This window comes from Diceros bicornis, chromosome 12, assembly GCF_020826845.1.
Source record: "Diceros bicornis minor isolate mBicDic1 chromosome 12, mDicBic1.mat.cur, whole genome shotgun sequence".
Lineage (NCBI taxonomy): Eukaryota > Metazoa > Chordata > Mammalia > Perissodactyla > Rhinocerotidae > Diceros > Diceros bicornis.
The window spans coordinates 52,040,338-52,056,701 of NC_080751.1; the positions used below are offsets into that span (position 1 = coordinate 52,040,338).

Consider the following 16,364-nt stretch of genomic DNA (forward strand, 5'->3'; position numbering starts at 1 on the left):
ATTTTTCTTCAGTCTTTCGATTCCCAAATCCACTGTTCCTGTTACCCCTGCGACACTTGCAGACTGATGAAAATAATCATAAGTTGTCACATATTGAGGTATACAGGGAAGCCATTCTGATTGAAATCTGATTCAGCCTAAAACTCATATTTCCCAGAGCAGCCTGACTTATGGCCCACCAAACGTGCATTGCACTTCTGCTTCAAACATTTTCCCAAAGCGAAGAACGCGCTCTTTAAAGATAGGACTGTAATAGCTACCTTTCTCTAATGCCAATGCCATTACTTCTTTGAAGATAAGCTTTTCTTCCCAGATAATCAAGGTGAAATTGACCTGCTGTTTATGCGCTAAACTTTAGCAAAACATCTCTTGTGACTTTGGAAAAAAATTATATTCCTATCATGCTTGATGTGTGTTCTTTGTTCTGAAACAGTATATAACCATGCTGTAAACCATGCTTCTCTGGAGAGCTTTCTTTCCCACAGAAGAGAGCACTTCTGGGCTAGTCCTCACATTAGACTCAATAAATATCACTGTATCTTTCTTGTCTATAGATTGGTTATTGATTATTTGCATCAATAAGACCAAGTAGTGTAAGGAGGGGTGGCTGTTGAAACAAGAGATGAGGGCAGAGATTCAAAGAGCTTTGAACTCAGGAGGAACACTTTGGATTTGTCTTAACAGTGACAAGGAGATGGTTTCTTGATTCATATGATGAAACATTAGTGAATTATGACATAACTGGGACTTAGTCCCATCTCGGCTGTTTACTAGCTGTAGTTATCTTGGTCAAGTTACCACTCTGTGCCTCAGTTTTGTTTTTGTGCAATGGGGATAATAATAGTACTACCTCACAAAATTGTGGAGATTCAATGAGACTCTGAAGGGAATGTGCTTAGCATTGTACCTGGCATGTCAAAAGTGCTCATTAGATGTTGGTTTTTGTCTTAGTCTGCTCAGGAAGCCATGACAAAATAATATAGACTAGGTGGCTTAAACAACAGAAATTCATTTTCTCACAGTTCTGGAGGCTAGAGGTCCCAGATCAAGGTCTGGCAGGGTCAGTTTCTGGTGAGGACTCTCCTCCTGGTGTGTAGACTACTGCCTTCTCATTGTGTCCTCATATGGCCTTTCCTCGGTGCACACAGAGAGACATCTCCGGTGTCTCTTCTTACAAGGACACTATTCCTCTTGGTTCAGGGTCCCACCACTACGAAGTTGTTTATTTCCTTACTGCAAATATGGCTACGCTGAGGGCTGAGGGCTTCGACATGTGAATTTTCGGTGGCGGACACAAACATTCAGTCCATAATCACTATTGTCATCAGCATTACTTTTCTTATCAGTACTAATATAATGAGTGAGGTGATAGTTGCCCCAAAAGATCAAGGTGTGAAAGATTAGAGTTTGGGCACAGACGGCTGCAGATAAGCAGGTGGGAAGGAAGAGGGGGGAGGAGTTCTAGGGTGCGGGACTCTTTAATCCCACTGGCACGTATTGAGCACCTACCTGGTGCCAGGCATTGCTCTGTGTCTTGGGGATCCACAGTGTGCAAGCACAGAGTCAGGCAAGCTAGAACTGACTTAACTGCTGTGATGACAATCTGTGCAAGTGGTCATGGGAGCCTATGGGAAGGATCCTGGGAGAGCCGAGAAATCGCCACAAAAGATCTACCGTGTGAGTCTCAGGAAATGTTTCGGGCGAGGAATGGCCGGTGAAAGGTAAGGAAATCAATAGGGGTCAACGTTTCTAGCCCTGAGTGGCCAAAGACATGAAGACAAAATTGGCAGAAATGGGGGATTCAGGAAGTAGATTTGGGAAGGGAGAGAGACCTCTCAGTAGCACAACGGAGTCACGAAGTTCCTCCTCAGCAGGAGACATCCCTGAGGGCTGCCTCAAACTCTGAACATCACAAAAGAAAATAATAACTGCACTATTTCCTGCAATGAAATAATGTTCTAAGTCTTATCTCCAAATACTGTTGCTAATCTGGAAGTGAGAAGATGACTAACTCTCTCTTTTGTCAAGGCATTACCGGAACAAGTTCTGTTTTTATGGTGTTCTAAGAAAATAGTTGGGTTTGTACAATAACACCACAAATCTCTGAGTGTTCCCCTCCCTTCCAGAGAACATGCAGTGGGGAGGAGTCAAGGCTCTTGGAGGTGGAAACTCAGACTCTCAGCCAAGCTCCTGTGCATAGAAAGGACCATATAAAAGCGTGGTCTTGGGCAGTGGGCTTCTGACTGCGTTGGGACTAGAGCCTGTCCATTTGCTTAAAGAACAAGATCTTCTGTGCAGGTAAATTTCTTTAGCTCCAAAGGTGGGTCCAGTTTAGCCCAGAGCCCACAGGGGCTTCTGTAAGGTCTGGGTTCAGAAGATGAGAGAACGCTAATTACTTCTCTTGGTTTGAACTTACAGGTCAGAGTGTATACGGAAAGAGCCCTGGAGTCTGGAGATCAGAATTTTGTCCTTAGCTTTGCCGTCAATAATCAGTGTGACCTTGAGGAATAGACTTCAGCCCTTTGGCCTCAGACTCCTCATTAAAATAGGAGGGAGGGTCTTTGGGCCTGGGTGGTCTCTGAGGTCCCTCCAGCTCTGATTTCTATCAATGGTTATTTGGTGGAGTTACTTATGCTGTTAGGTGCTGTCATTTTCCAGGGCTCAGAGCATTCTAGGGGTCTTCTGAACCTCATCGATTTTGGAAGGGATCTAGAGGTGGCTGGTTCCTGCCTGGGGCCTTGTGGGATCCTGATATTCCAGCAGACAGGCTACTCTCTGTGTGCTAATAGGCAGGGAGGCTGGTTTGACTTCTGTGAAATCAGATGTGAAGAAGACGCTGATGACAATGCTCACATTCTGTGAGAGTGAAATGGTCCCTGAAGGAAACCAGAATATGTCACCCCAAAATATGACACATTGATATAAAAATTATTTCGAGCTGAAGGCAATTAAGAAGCAGTAAGCCCAGAAAAAACTCCTCTTTTTCTGCCTAAAGACAGGAAATAAATTCTCCTTTTATTGGAGACAGACTCTTATCAGCCCAGAGTAGGAACTAGAGGAATCTGCAAATAAACCTTGTTAAACTAACCCTAATCTTTTTAGTTACTTCTTCACCATTTACTATCACTAGCCCAAATCTTTCTGTCTTGTCAGTTCTTCACAAATATGTTGGGGGATTTTTTGTCTAAAAGGTATGAAAACTTCCTGCTCTGGCCACTTCTTCAGGTCTTCATTCTCTTGTGAAGGCTCCCATATATGTGTAAACATTCTATCAAATTTGTGTGCTTCTCTCCTGTTAATCTGTCTTTGTCAGTTTAATTTTCACACCCATCCAAGACCCTAAGAGGGTCAAGGAATATTTTTTTCCTCCCCTACATCCCTCACAGGATACTTACCAGTATGGTGCTGGGGGACGGCCCTCGCCTAGTTAGAAATCTAGAAATCACTGTGGCTGGAGCAGTTTGCTTGTCTCTGGACATCAGAAATCACTAGCTGAGGCTCTGAATGACTCCAGAGGCAGGCAGTTAGCTCTCAGCTCAGCTTGTACCCTTTTCCTATTGTTTGGGTGGGTTGCAGCCTGGATATGGGTTAAACATTTTTGTTTCAGAAATGCCAGTTATAGTCTACAGGAGCTCAGAGCTGGAACTGTGATCCTAACCTTGAGCCATGGAGTGGACCTGGGTTTTTTGATCTGGGGAGATCTCCCAGACCTGGCAGGGTGAGAGGGTAGGTTTGACTTTCTAGAGTGAGGATTCTTGGACAGTGAGTACTGTCGGGGGAAGAGGGAGAAATCTCCCTCTGCCCTTTCCCTTAAGGTTCTTATGGCTGGCCAAATAACTTAACAAGACAGGTTAGCAGGAGAAAATAATACCAAGTTTAATAACATGTATACATGGGAGAAAGCAGGGACACCGCGTTTCTCAACACAATAGCAGAAATTCTCGTCTTAAATACCATGTTCAGCCAATGACAAAGGAGGATTTTGGGGGTGGGGGGAGTCAGTTACAGGAGATTACCACTAAAGCACAGTAAACAAGAGTAAGGTTATTATGCAGATTTAAGGCCTCAACTTCCACATTGATAAGTCTCTAGAAATGAGGCCATCCCCCCCTCTTCCCAAAAACAGAGAGGGAGATACCTTTACAAATGGAGATTTCCCTTATAAATGTAAATGATTGTCTGACAATTCCTCGCAGGACCATCCAGAGAATGTGGCCAGAGAGACAGAACTTCTGATAAGATGGGCTTGTTGGTGCCTTTCCTATTGTAACATTTATCCTACATTATCTTTACAGCCATCATGATAGATCTGTTCCAGGAAGGAGCCACCATGTTAAATTCTTTAGGCAGTTAGTGGGGGAGGTCAAATGTCCTCAGAGAAAACAACCAAGGTAAAGAGATAGATTTCAGGGTGGCCAAATCTTGATCTCCCACAGTACTGACCATTACACAGAGTGAGCACCTCACAGTGAAGAGGAGAGAGTCCTCTTTAGAGTGGGAGCCGACCGTTGGACTGTGACTTCCTTGGGAGGCACTCAATAAAGCCTTGTTTAAATGAGTTGAATTTACCACTTTTCAATCTCCCTTGTAAATCTCTCTCCTGACCATCAAAACAATCAATAGAAAGGAATAGAATCGATTTAACTCTTAACGGTATAATTGGTTTTGTGTTAAATCTCTCCACCCCAAGGGTAACCACTAAGCTGATTTCTAACATATGGATTGGTTTTGCCTTTTTTTGTAAGTTGCGTAAACATAGTCATAGAGTTTTTGTGTCCGGAGTTTTTCACTCAGTACTATGTTTGTGAATTCTGTCCGTATTGTAGTGTGTAGTTCTTGTTTGTCCATTATCTATGCTGTGTAGTATTCTACTGTGTGCATGTACCCCAATACTATTTGTCCATGTTCATGGGCATGTGGGTAGTTTCTCAGTTCAAGGCTATTTTGAATAGCGCTGTTATGAATATTCTTGTATGTGTCTTTTGGTGCATAAATTTAAGCATTTTTGTTACCCAGGAATTGTTGTGTCATAAGATGTATATATGTTGAGTTTTAGTATTCACTGCCCAATAGTTTTCCTGAAAGATCTTTTTGATTGACTTACTTTTTCCAAAGTTTTGCTGGGGTTTCTAACTGCATAGCTTGATATTCTGGAGTAGCATAAATCATAGCCTAAGATGGGAAGGCCATCCATTCCTCAAGTCCAGGACTGAGCTTTCGGGGGATGCGGGTCCTGTTACCCAGCATCCTCCTCCCCAGTTCACACCCTTGAACAAAGGGCAAGCAAGTGCTTGGTCATAACAGATTCAGGATTGTTTTTTCATGGTGGCTTTTTTCACAATAGTCTCTTCCCGACTGTCGCACCAGATCCAAGATCCTTAGAATAACTTTTCTGAGGTGAAAACATCTGTGTATCAGTGAGGTAACTGGCTGTGAGGAAAAGAAGATAAAATGTGCTGTAAGGGCAAAGAAGGCTCTAGGGAGGAGGGGAAACTTCAATTGAGCTTTGAAGGATGCGCGCAATTTGAACCAGAGAGGTTAAGAAACATCTTGTGTTTGCATGCAAGGAGAAAGATAAGTTGTGACAGAGCAGAAAGTGTGTGTTTCAAGCTGTTTACTCAGAAACAGGCCAAAACACAAAAGCCTGGCCATTTGGTTTGAGGCCATGAAAGCAAGCCTCAACCTCCATCAGTTCTCAGAGATGTGATCAGAACACCAGAAAAGCAGCCAAATCATTGACAGTTCACAAAAAGTTTTCACGTCCTTTATCTTACTTCAGCTTCATTTCATGAGGGGCAGGGAGGGCCGGCCTTATCAGTCTTCACATTTTACAAGTGAAGAAACATCCATCCATTCATTCAGTCAGTCAGCCAGTCAGCAAACATTTGTCAAGCATCTGTTTATCCACGATACAATGCTGGGCTCTGGGAATCCAGAAAAAAATATATACTATTCTTGCTTTCAATAGCTCATGGTTGAGCCACATTCTTCATTGTTTCCTGAATGGCAAATATCTATTCTAGTAACTGAAGAAGAGTACTTGGGGTCTTCTGTTAAAAACGAAATCTAAATGTAGACAGATATCTAACTAGTAAAAACTTTCAAGATGCTTTGAAATTCATTACTTTTGCAAAATCATTTCCCCTTTGATGAACAGGTCATGATCTGTCCATAGAGATGCGGGTTTTCCTGTTCATAATCAGTACCCACAAAACCACCTGAAAACTGCCCAGAAATGTCTGATGTCATCACATCTAAGAAATGGATTAGAGGCCAGACTTTAGCAGAGAGAAGTGGCAGGCCATATCTTCAAGTCTTTTTGAGACATGAATGTAACTGCAAATGTTAAGAGTCTGTAAAAACAAATCAATGAATCAATTAGAGATAAAATTCTGTTCCATTAAGATCAATTCTTAATGACAGACTCAATTAACCACATTTTATTCTGTGAATTCCTCCTTGGAGCTTCCTCCTGTGCCTAGCCCTGTGAAACAACAATCTACCTAGGTTAGTCAGTGCTTTAGGCAAACTCGACTATAAAAGGCCAGCCAGAAAATGTTTTAGGCTTGCGGGCCATATGATCTCTGTGGCAACTACTTACCTCTGCTGTTGTGAAGCAGCCATAGAAAGTACATAAACAGGTAAGTGTGCTGTGTTTCAATAAAACTTTATTTACAAAAGCCAGGGGTGGGCCAAATTTGGCCCTCAGGCCACAGTTTGCCAACCCTTGCTTTAGACTAAAGTTTTTCCAAGTCACTTTGCGTTATTTCTTTTGAGTCCTGAGAGTATAAACAGTGTGTGTCATCTCCCATTTCACAGGTAAGAAAACCAGCTTAGAGAGGGTAAGGGGTCTGCCCGCAGTCACGCGGGTAAGAGGTGGCAACCCCAGCCACCTCCTGGGTTTTCTAATTCCAAATCTAGTGCTCTATGACCACTGTACATGGTCTATTATGCAAAAGTAGTACAGTGCCTGCCCAAGATAAATCAGGCAGAGCCAATAGTTAGTCTTGCTCTTTTGTTCCAATTGTCAAGAGCATGGGATTGATCATTTTTTCAGTTCACTGGTTTTTATCATGTAGACAGAGCCATTGTGCAAGGAGCCTAGGTTTCTATTCCAATTTTACCTCAGACGACTTAGTGGGCTGTGGCCAGATGCCAGAGTTCTCTAGAAATTAGTCATCCCGGAGGAGGATTCTACAGGTCCACAGCACCTGTGAGTGAGGACGTGGTTCTTATTTCTTTTGTTTCCTTTCCAGAGCCCTGATGCCACCCTTATAGGTGGGTCAAGAGGTGGGTGTATGTGTCCAGCATGGGCACAGTGGCTAATACATAGCAGGATCTCAGTAAACCTCTAAACAAACTGAACATCAGGGCAGGGACTCAAGACATGGAACACACTCAGGCCTCACATGGTGATACTCCTCAGTGTTCACCAGCCAGTTAGCACTCAAGGCCTCCACTGGATCATGAGCAGCAGGGGTACCCCTCACCGTCATAAAGCTTACCCTTGCACCTAACATCCATGGAGAAGGCAAGCATAGTCAATATGGAAAAGTGAAGATTGTGGCTCTGACTCTTTGTTTATTTGCTGAGTGCAAATGAACCCTGACATGAAGAACACGACAGAGGAGTCTCCCACCCTCTGGGGAGCCAAGGAAAGGACTTTAAGGCACAGGCAGCATGACTTTAGGTTGCACATTCTAATATCTTGTGCTCCAGTTAGCTTTTCCCTGTTCATTTGCATAGTCTTATTGTATGGGCCTGCTCCAACACTGTTCACTTACAATAGTTAAAAAGAATTTCCAAATGTGACCAAGACCTGTCTGGCCCTTTGCGGAGAGCTGTGGCAATCTGGGAATGAGTCAATTTCATCCTCAGCTTGTAACATACAGAAGACATGCAAGAACTGCCAACCACCCACATCTGGGTCTAGACTCTCCTTCAGATGACTTAAGAATACTTATTTAAATATAAGGTATTTGTGTGTGTGGCCTCATTCTGTAATTTGGAGGGTGAGAGGATCTTGTGATGGGCATTTTGTCCTCTGAGCCCCACAAGGCACCAAGGCTTATCACAAGACGCAATGTTTTCAGGCTTGGAGAAGAATCTGAGTATGACCCAGCGCTTGGTAAGGAGGGCGTGAGCCTGGGTCAGGTTCTGAAGCCAAGGGACCCACTATCATTTGTCATGTCACAAGCAGTGAAGGATTGCTGTTCAGGCTTGAAGGACAAAAAAGTAAGACCTTGCCTCTATGTGGCCTCATGTTCGTTTACGAATGTAAATGTGGTCCAAGAAACTTGTTGAGAAGGAAGTGGGGTTAGGCTGGAGGAAGCTTTGCCTGATAGTCCATATTAGGAGGAAAAATTCAAGGGAAAATACAAGACTTGGGTAACAGCTTTGGATCTCTATGACTCAGGTTAGGAGGGTGCTGGGTCTTCCCCCAGGAAGTGTGCATGCGCCTGTGACAAGTAAGAACAGCCGGGAATCTGATTATCCTAACCTCCGAGAGGTGCAAGGGTATGAGACCAACAGCATTTCCCCACTGGTAACCATGGGGCCTGAAAACCCGGCATTGGGCAGAGGAAGTTTCGGTACATGACTGGCTCAGAGCACAGCCCACAGTGAGGTCCACAGACAAGGTCATTCCACGACCTGGTCACGAGCAGTGCAGGACAAGCTAAACGAACTAAGGGTATGTGTTTATAAACTTTTATAGCAAATGACCAAATAACTTTCTGTTGAATCTGAAAAAAAAATTTTTTTAAAGGAGGGCTTGAATTTTGTCTTTTTTAAATTTTATTTTTCCATTAATTCATTTTCATTAAATTTCTGTGATAAATTGGAAACAAAAGAATACAGGTCCTTCACTAGTGATAACTTGGGAAACACCAATTAGAGGGAAGTAGGGTGCCCTGTGGGGTAGACAGTGGGGCAGAAGACAGTTAGGATGAGGGGGACTCACTGAAGGGCAGGCACTCAAGGAAGTCTTCCTGGTGGAGGTGATGGAGTCGGTCTATGGAGGAAGGGCAAGATCTTGACCAGTGAAGAAGACCCTCAGGTCACTCCTACAGCCGTGAGAGAGTACACATACTGGTATAGATCTATTTGCAGGCTGCTTTGAGTGCATATACAATCTGTCCCACACATTGTACTTCGCGCAAAGGGGAGTTGTTGGCATTGAGGGCTGAACACTGTTATGGGAATCAGGGCCCTCGGGCCTTGATAGGGCTCTGATTCAGTTTCTCTGTGTAGCACCAGGAAGATCATTTTACCCCTCAATAGACTGTAAGGGGATTGTCTCTGTTGAATGGTGTCTAGCTCAAGTCGGGCAGATGACAAGTTCCCAATAAAGTTTTTGGTGAACAAATGGATGAATGAGTTTCAGTTTTAACACTCCAAAAAATGAGGGGGACTACCTAATATTGGTGGTTTTCAAACAATAAAATGAGAAACCTTGCAAAGATGCCTTGCAGTCCAACTTACAAACTCAAGCCTCCATTCTTGAGTTTCTGTAGGATTTCATTTGAAGAAGGAACGTCTCACTGCTAAAATAATTTGGGGAAATACTAGATTAGATGATTTCTAAGGCCTATTCTAGATCTGATATTTTCTGATTCTACATGGATAAGAATGCAAATAATAGAGGCCACAGAATCATTGACTTAACCAACCACAACTGCATAAAAAGAGATGCAGGAGATTTAGGGATATGTTAGAATATTGGGGTTTGTTGGGTCCAGTTGGCTTGCAGAGCTCTTAATATGAAGCTCATAGATGAACTTCAGAAGAGGGATCCACTGACCACCTAAAAATGCATGCAAAATTTTACATGCCGTTGAGCATCAGTTGAGAGAGCCATGGCTGCATGTAACAGATGTACATACAGCGTCTGACATAAGAACACTACAGATTCTCGCGGCTACCCTGGCTTAAGTAAGCAAGCGGTTTGTCCTTCTGGTATAACAAGAAGTCCGGAGGCAAGCCACCCAAGGCTGATGCGTTTGTTCGAGGAAGTCATCAAGATCCAGACTCCTAGCCAGTGGCTTTTTCACCATAGTCCCAAGAGAGCTGCTTTGTCTCCAGGCATCATATGCTTTCTAGGAAGGGGAAAGAGGGAAAGTCAAAAGTGGTGCCAACTGAGGCTGCCCCTTTCTTTGGGAAAGTCACAGCTTTTCCGAAAGCTTCACCTAGTAGACTTGCACCTTCATCTCATCAGCCAGCACTATATTGTGTGGCCAACTTGTCCTGCAAGAAGTTCCAGGAAATCAAGTTTTGCAGCTGGGTGATCAAAACTGAGGTTCTGTTAATACGGAAAAGAAGTGAATGGTAGGTAGAGGCAACTGTCATACTTGCCACAATGTGTGTGATTTTTTTTTCATTACCTTCAAGGAGGGAGGTAGATTTGAAGAGAATGTAGAAGGAGGACAGCCAGAGACACGGTTCTGCAGGGAAGACGGAGGAGGACACTGGAACAGGGGGAGGAACGTGTGTGAGCTCAGAGGCAGCAGCAGGGAGGTCCTGCAAGGGAGGACAGAAGGGGCAACCACTGCCCCCTCCTTGCCTGGCACGCGGACCCTCAAGCCCAATGAACTGAGCTTCATTTGCTGTGGAGCCTGGACCCCCACCAGGAACCTGAGCACTGGAGTGAATGCTCGAGGACCCCCACTCTCTGGGATAAGACTGGAACCAGGTGCTTCAGTCTCTTCCTCACAGGCTCATTTCTCCTTCTCACTTCTCTCCACCTTCCTCCTCCTCTCTGTGGGAATGGCAAAGCATAAACAGGAAGTGAGTAAACTGAACTCTCCGTTTCAGGAGCAACAGAGACCATCCAGGAAGACCCCCGGGGTGGCTGTCCACCGTGCCATGTATCTGTGTTCAGGCAGCTGGAAGCTGGGGAGGAAGGACCCAGCGCGGGGCTCTGCGCAGCTCCCCAAACAGGACTACGAGGCCCTGCAGGAAAGGTGCCTGAGGGACGGTCGCCTCTTTGAAGACAGCAGCTTCCCGGCCACCCTGAGCTCCATCGGCCGTGGGTCTCTGCTGCAGAAGCTGCCGCACCGCCTGCAGTGGAGGAGGCCTCCGGTGAGGGCCGGGAAGGGGGCTTTCGAACACACACTACTCGGAAGGAAGGTCAACCCAGACCTTCCTTCCGAGGGCTCAGGGCTTTCAGATACCGGGTCTTAATCACTGTCATTGATCCCCATGCAAAGGGAACAGGGTAAGTGCCCACATTCCCATTTTCCAGAGAAAACCAGGGGTGGTCCTGAGAGGGGTCTAAGTTGTAGCTTCCCTCAGGCCCTGCCCAGAAATACACAGAGCAGCTGCAACCAAAAATACGTCAAGGTACGGTTGACCTCCATCTGAGATGGCAAGGCATCCCCAAGTCACCATCCAGAGCATCTGCCGGAGAGAGAAATTTTAACATATCTTCACTCACCTTCCCCCAAATCAGTCTCATGAAACATGTAATTAAGAAGCTATTAATCACTTTACAAAAGTATTTTTCACTTTAGAAAATGCATCAACACTTTCTTTAAAAGGCAACTTAATGTGTTCAACTGCAATTTAGCTCCCCCTAGCTTGATTTACACGCAAGATTTCTGGAACATGGCTAGTGAACAAGGTAAAGTCAACCTGTGCTAAAAATTCTCCCCTTTTCTGCTCCCTATTCAGCCATCACCATCAAAGCCTGCAGCCCCAGGCTTATTAAGTCCCTACTATATGTAAAATTCCCAAGTGGGCCTCCTAAACTAGATGGCAGTCAAGATTCTACTTCTCACGGAAAATTTTGAGAGCTTCTAACATAGAGACTTTGTCACCCACCTGACCTTGGGGGAATTGTTTCCATGCAAAAACTGAGGGATTTAGTACATGGAGCAGAGAGCACCCCCACTTACCACTCACAACCCAGCCCACATCTCAGCGTGGGAAGCCAAAGAGGCTGTTATATTGGGGGTTGGGGTGGCAAGGAGGAGTAGAGGGAGAATAAGGAGTATGGGAAGATCTCTAGGAAAAATGAGAAAACCCCCTAAAAGAGGTGCTTCCATTTTTTGATAGAAACTCCAAGAAAAGGCATTTTTGGTACAAGTGTTACTTCTCACTATCTACACAGAGTTCTCCAGGACTCTGACTTACATGAGTTGCAAGAAAGAATCAGAAATACAATGGTCAGAATATGTACACCAGATTTTCCAGGACAGCCCCGATTTCACATGTATTCTATAGGTGTACCCCCATAAGTCCAGTTGTGGGGTATGGGAAACTATGGTCCTTGTAGCTCCAGGATCTTCTTTGTTCTCAGCCAGAATGACAAGTCCATCTATCCCTGCAGGAGCTGCACAGCAATCCTCAGTTCTATTGTGCCAAGGCCAAAAGGCTGGATCTGTGCCAGGGAGTTGTAGGTAAGTCTGCACAGCCCCTGGAGACACCCACCCAGCACCTGCGAACCTGGCCTAGCCAAGGCAGAGTAGGAGTGGAAAGAGAAGAATCAAGGGATCCCAACGGGGCAAATGGCCACTGTGAACTCCAACTTGACGTGCTATGTTAAATGCGTGGGAATGGCAAATCTTGCCTAACCATAATCCTCCTTACCATAAGTTTCATGTTGGGAAAATGTGCTCACTCTTCTTTAGTCCCCGTAATGAGTCACTCTTGGCACACCAGTCACTAGATAGATGCCCCAGAATAGAGTCCAAGCAGGCTATCTTCAACCCAACTTGCTCTTTAGAGGAATAGAAAAAACTCTTGGCCATGAGGGAAGGCACAAATATAATGATACCCATTTCCCAGATAGGGAAATGGAGTCCAGAGGGGTTGAGGCTTTCCCAGGAGAACATAAATCACTTACAGAGGCAGGACTTAAAAAAGTTTGAATGGGTTTGGGTCCTAGTTCCCGAGGATGGGGCACTTGAGAAGCTAAAAGGTGGTCCAAGAATATGGCTCTATTCTTGGTATCAATTCTGGATTCCAGCCAATGTTCCCCATCCCCCTACTCTGCTCACTCACCATCTTCCTCTCCAGGATATAATTTCCTTCTCCTAAACTAGGCTACAAGCCCTGAGAGGATAGCAATTGGGACCAGACATTTCTTACATGCAATAAATCCTCACTAGATTCATGGAGATCTTTGTAGAATGTGCATCCATGTACAGCACATCCATGCACCTAGCTGCAGAATGTGCATCCATGTACAGTACATCCATGCAGATACCTGTAGAATGTGTATGCATGTACAGTTCAGACATACAGATACCTGTAGAATGTGCATCCATGTACAGTACATCCATGAAGATACCTGTAGAATGTGCATCCATGTACAGTACATCCATGCAGATACCTGTAGCATGTGTGGGCATGTATGCAGATTCATGCAGATACTGTGTCTGTCTGGCTTAGGCGACTGCTGGTTCTTGGCTGCTTTGCAAGCTCTGACTTTGCACCAGGACATCCTGAAGCGGGTGGTTCCCCTGAATCAGAGTTTCACTCAGAAGTACGCTGGCATATTCCAGTTCTGGGTGAGTATCCTCCTGGTGCCCCAGCCTGGAGGGGGCCATAGTAAAAAGGGTTCTTGGAAGAGCCATGTCTTTTCCTCCTGGGCTGACCATCTTCCATGGCTATCTTCACTCACCAGTGGGCACTCTCTCCTTCCAGTTCTGGCACTTTGGAAAATGGGTTCCTGTGGTGATAGATGACCGACTGCCTGTGAATGAGGCTGGCCAACTGGTCTTTGTGTCTTCTACCTACAAGAACTTGTTCTGGGGAGCTCTTCTGGAAAAGGCCTACGCTAAGTAAGACAACCACCAGAAATCTTTTCCCTTCCTCTCCCTTCCCTTCCCTCCTCTCTGTCTCTCTGTCTCTCATCAATGTTGAGGTGGGGCAGGAGGAGGCAGGTAAAGTTTATCAAGTGAGATAGTGAGGCACGACTCAGTGAATATAGAAGTGACATATTCAGAGTCTCTTATGTACAGGTCGCTCCGTCTGAACAAGCCTTCAGCAGTTTTGCCTCTCCTAATGGATGGAGTTGTTTAATGGGGATAGGAACTCTGAGCATATATTTTCTCCTTTGCCTCAGGGGTGGAAGGAAGGGGTAGCAGACATATGCCCAGAGAATAACCAAGCAGGGGGTTCACTAGACTTATTTGGACCAGCCCAGGCTACAGTATAAATGCCCCTTCCCTTCTCCTCCCATGTTTACTCCTTCCCCGGGCAGGCTCTCTGGCTCCTATGAAGATTTGCAGCTTGGACAAGTGTCCGAAGCCCTTGTGGACTTCACCGGAGGGGTGACAGTGACCATCAACCTGGCAGAAGCACCTGGAAACCTCTGGGACATCCTAACCCAAGCCGCCTATAACAGAACCCTCATTGGCTGCCAGACTTACTCAGGGGTGAGACTAGACTGGGCACTGACAGAATGTCCTCCCCTCCTGCTCTCATGCCCTTCATCCACCAGCTACTGCTCTCCCTTCAGTGTGGGCCCCAAGACTTCCACCAACTCCTGTGCCTAGAGTCCTGATATTCAAACCAGAGCAGCAGAGCTGAGCCCTCAGGGCAGGAAAGGCCACAGTAGATTACAGATGGTGCACTAATAATTATGAAGTGTCATCCACATGCAAGGCACTCGACTAACACGGCTAGTCTTCACTGTCTAGTTTAATTCAGCCAAGAACACGGAACCAGAGTAGAAAGCCCTGGGTTCATCCCTACCTCCACCAATGACCACCGTGTCACTTCACACGGTGACTTAGCAGCTTGGAATCTGTTTGTCCTCTGTGAAATGGGCTTATAATCACTGCAGAGTGACACCCTGACTTATTGAAAGGCTCGAATGAGACTGTGGGTGCTGAAGAGCTTTGAAAACTATAAGGAAACACAGCTGGGTTCTACCTCATCCCCTCCCCATAACCCCTCGCTCTAACCAAACAGGTCCCCATGACTCCTGAATAAGCTGTACGCAGCAGAGGACTGACGAGCTCTCTTGTCTCTACAGAAAGAGAAAGTGCTGGAGAACGGGCTGGTGGAAGGCCATGCCTATACTCTCACAGGAATCAGGGAGGTGGGTAGAACCAGAAACTTCCCCATTCTTTCCCAGGGCTTCTCGCCAAGGCCTTGGCTCGTCTTGGTGAATGGCAGTATCTGTGCCCAGTCTAGCAGGTAAAGTCTCTGGTGGATCCTCCAGAGCCTGCCGATGCAGGTAGGTAGGCTCCCCGTACCGCTGCACCTATTTTCTGGGGTGCAGTGGTATGTCCAGCCTTTGCCACCTCCAGTGCACCATTCCAGCCTCCTCTCTTGCCATGGGGCGGCCCCAGCTAATCAGCCAACTAGCCCTGCTGAGCCTCATAACCCTTTCTTGAGCTTCACTCCACTCTGGGCTGCCAATGATAGCCTTTATATCCGGGTCTTCTCTACCAGATTCCTGCTTCTTTTCCACGTGCTCCTTTTCAGCAGTCTCTCAGTGTCCTTCCATTGCTACTCATCTTTTGAGTCTACTAAAGATGAGTCTCATTGAGAGAAAGATGAATCAGACAGGGACCCTGCCTACAAAGAGCCTACAGTCAAGCATGGAGGCAAACCATATTTGAAAATGATGAGGAAGCAAAGCAGAAACAGAGAAGAAAGCAGAGATGAAAGGCTGTAGGGGTTCAGAGGTAGGAGAGAGGACATTCACCTGGTTGGGTGGGGGAAGTCAGAAAAGGCTCTGTAGAGGAGGTGACTTTGAGTGGGTCCCTGAAAGATGGGTAGATTTGTATGGAGGGAGAAGGGCATTCCCGGCGGAGGGAGCAGCAGGAGGAAAAGCATGGAGATAAGAAATCGGCAGGTGCCATCTTAAAGAAGCTCTGCTGTTCTCTGGAAAGCCCTACTTCTCAATAGTCCTCCAATTCCCTTTAACTCTGTTTCAAATTTTTTTAACTCAACTCACACCTGACTTCTTCGTCCTGGATCTCCATCAATTATGTTTGTGTGTGTGCCAAGAAATTTTAATTTCTTTAACAAAATGTAAATATTTATATTTTGTTTTATATTTATTTAACAAAATTATTTAACAAAATTTAACACTCATTATGTGCTAAATACTGTCCTAACTGCTTTACAAATGTTAACTCACTTAATCCTCACAACAACCCTATGAGTAATTGTGTAAGTTTCCTAGGCTGCCATAACAAATTATTCTGTCACAGTTCTGAAGGCTAGAAGTCTGAAATCAAGGAGTCATTAGGATCATATTCCCTCCGAAGGCTCTAAGGGAGAATCCTTCCTTGCTTGCTCCAGATTATGTTGGCTCCCAGCACCCCTTAGCTTGGGACGCATAACTCCAATCTTCGCCTGCATCTTCACATGACCATCTTCTTCTCTGTCTTTTTCCTTTCTCT

General features: G+C 45.4%; 1 protein-coding gene across 1 annotated transcript in view; it reads left to right on the plus strand.

Annotated features, from left to right (window-relative positions):
* Positions 1-10,863: 10,863 nt before the first annotated feature.
* Positions 10,864-16,364, plus strand: part of CAPN14 (calpain 14) — a 59,240-nt gene continuing 53,739 nt past the window's right edge. The window contains exons 1-6 of the mRNA XM_058550704.1: positions 10,864-11,079; positions 12,329-12,398; positions 13,393-13,511; positions 13,648-13,784; positions 14,207-14,381; positions 14,984-15,049. Coding sequence (XP_058406687.1) covers positions 10,864-11,079; positions 12,329-12,398; positions 13,393-13,511; positions 13,648-13,784; positions 14,207-14,381; positions 14,984-15,049 — 783 coding nt within the window. The remainder of the gene's footprint in view (positions 11,080-12,328; positions 12,399-13,392; positions 13,512-13,647; positions 13,785-14,206; positions 14,382-14,983; positions 15,050-16,364) is intronic.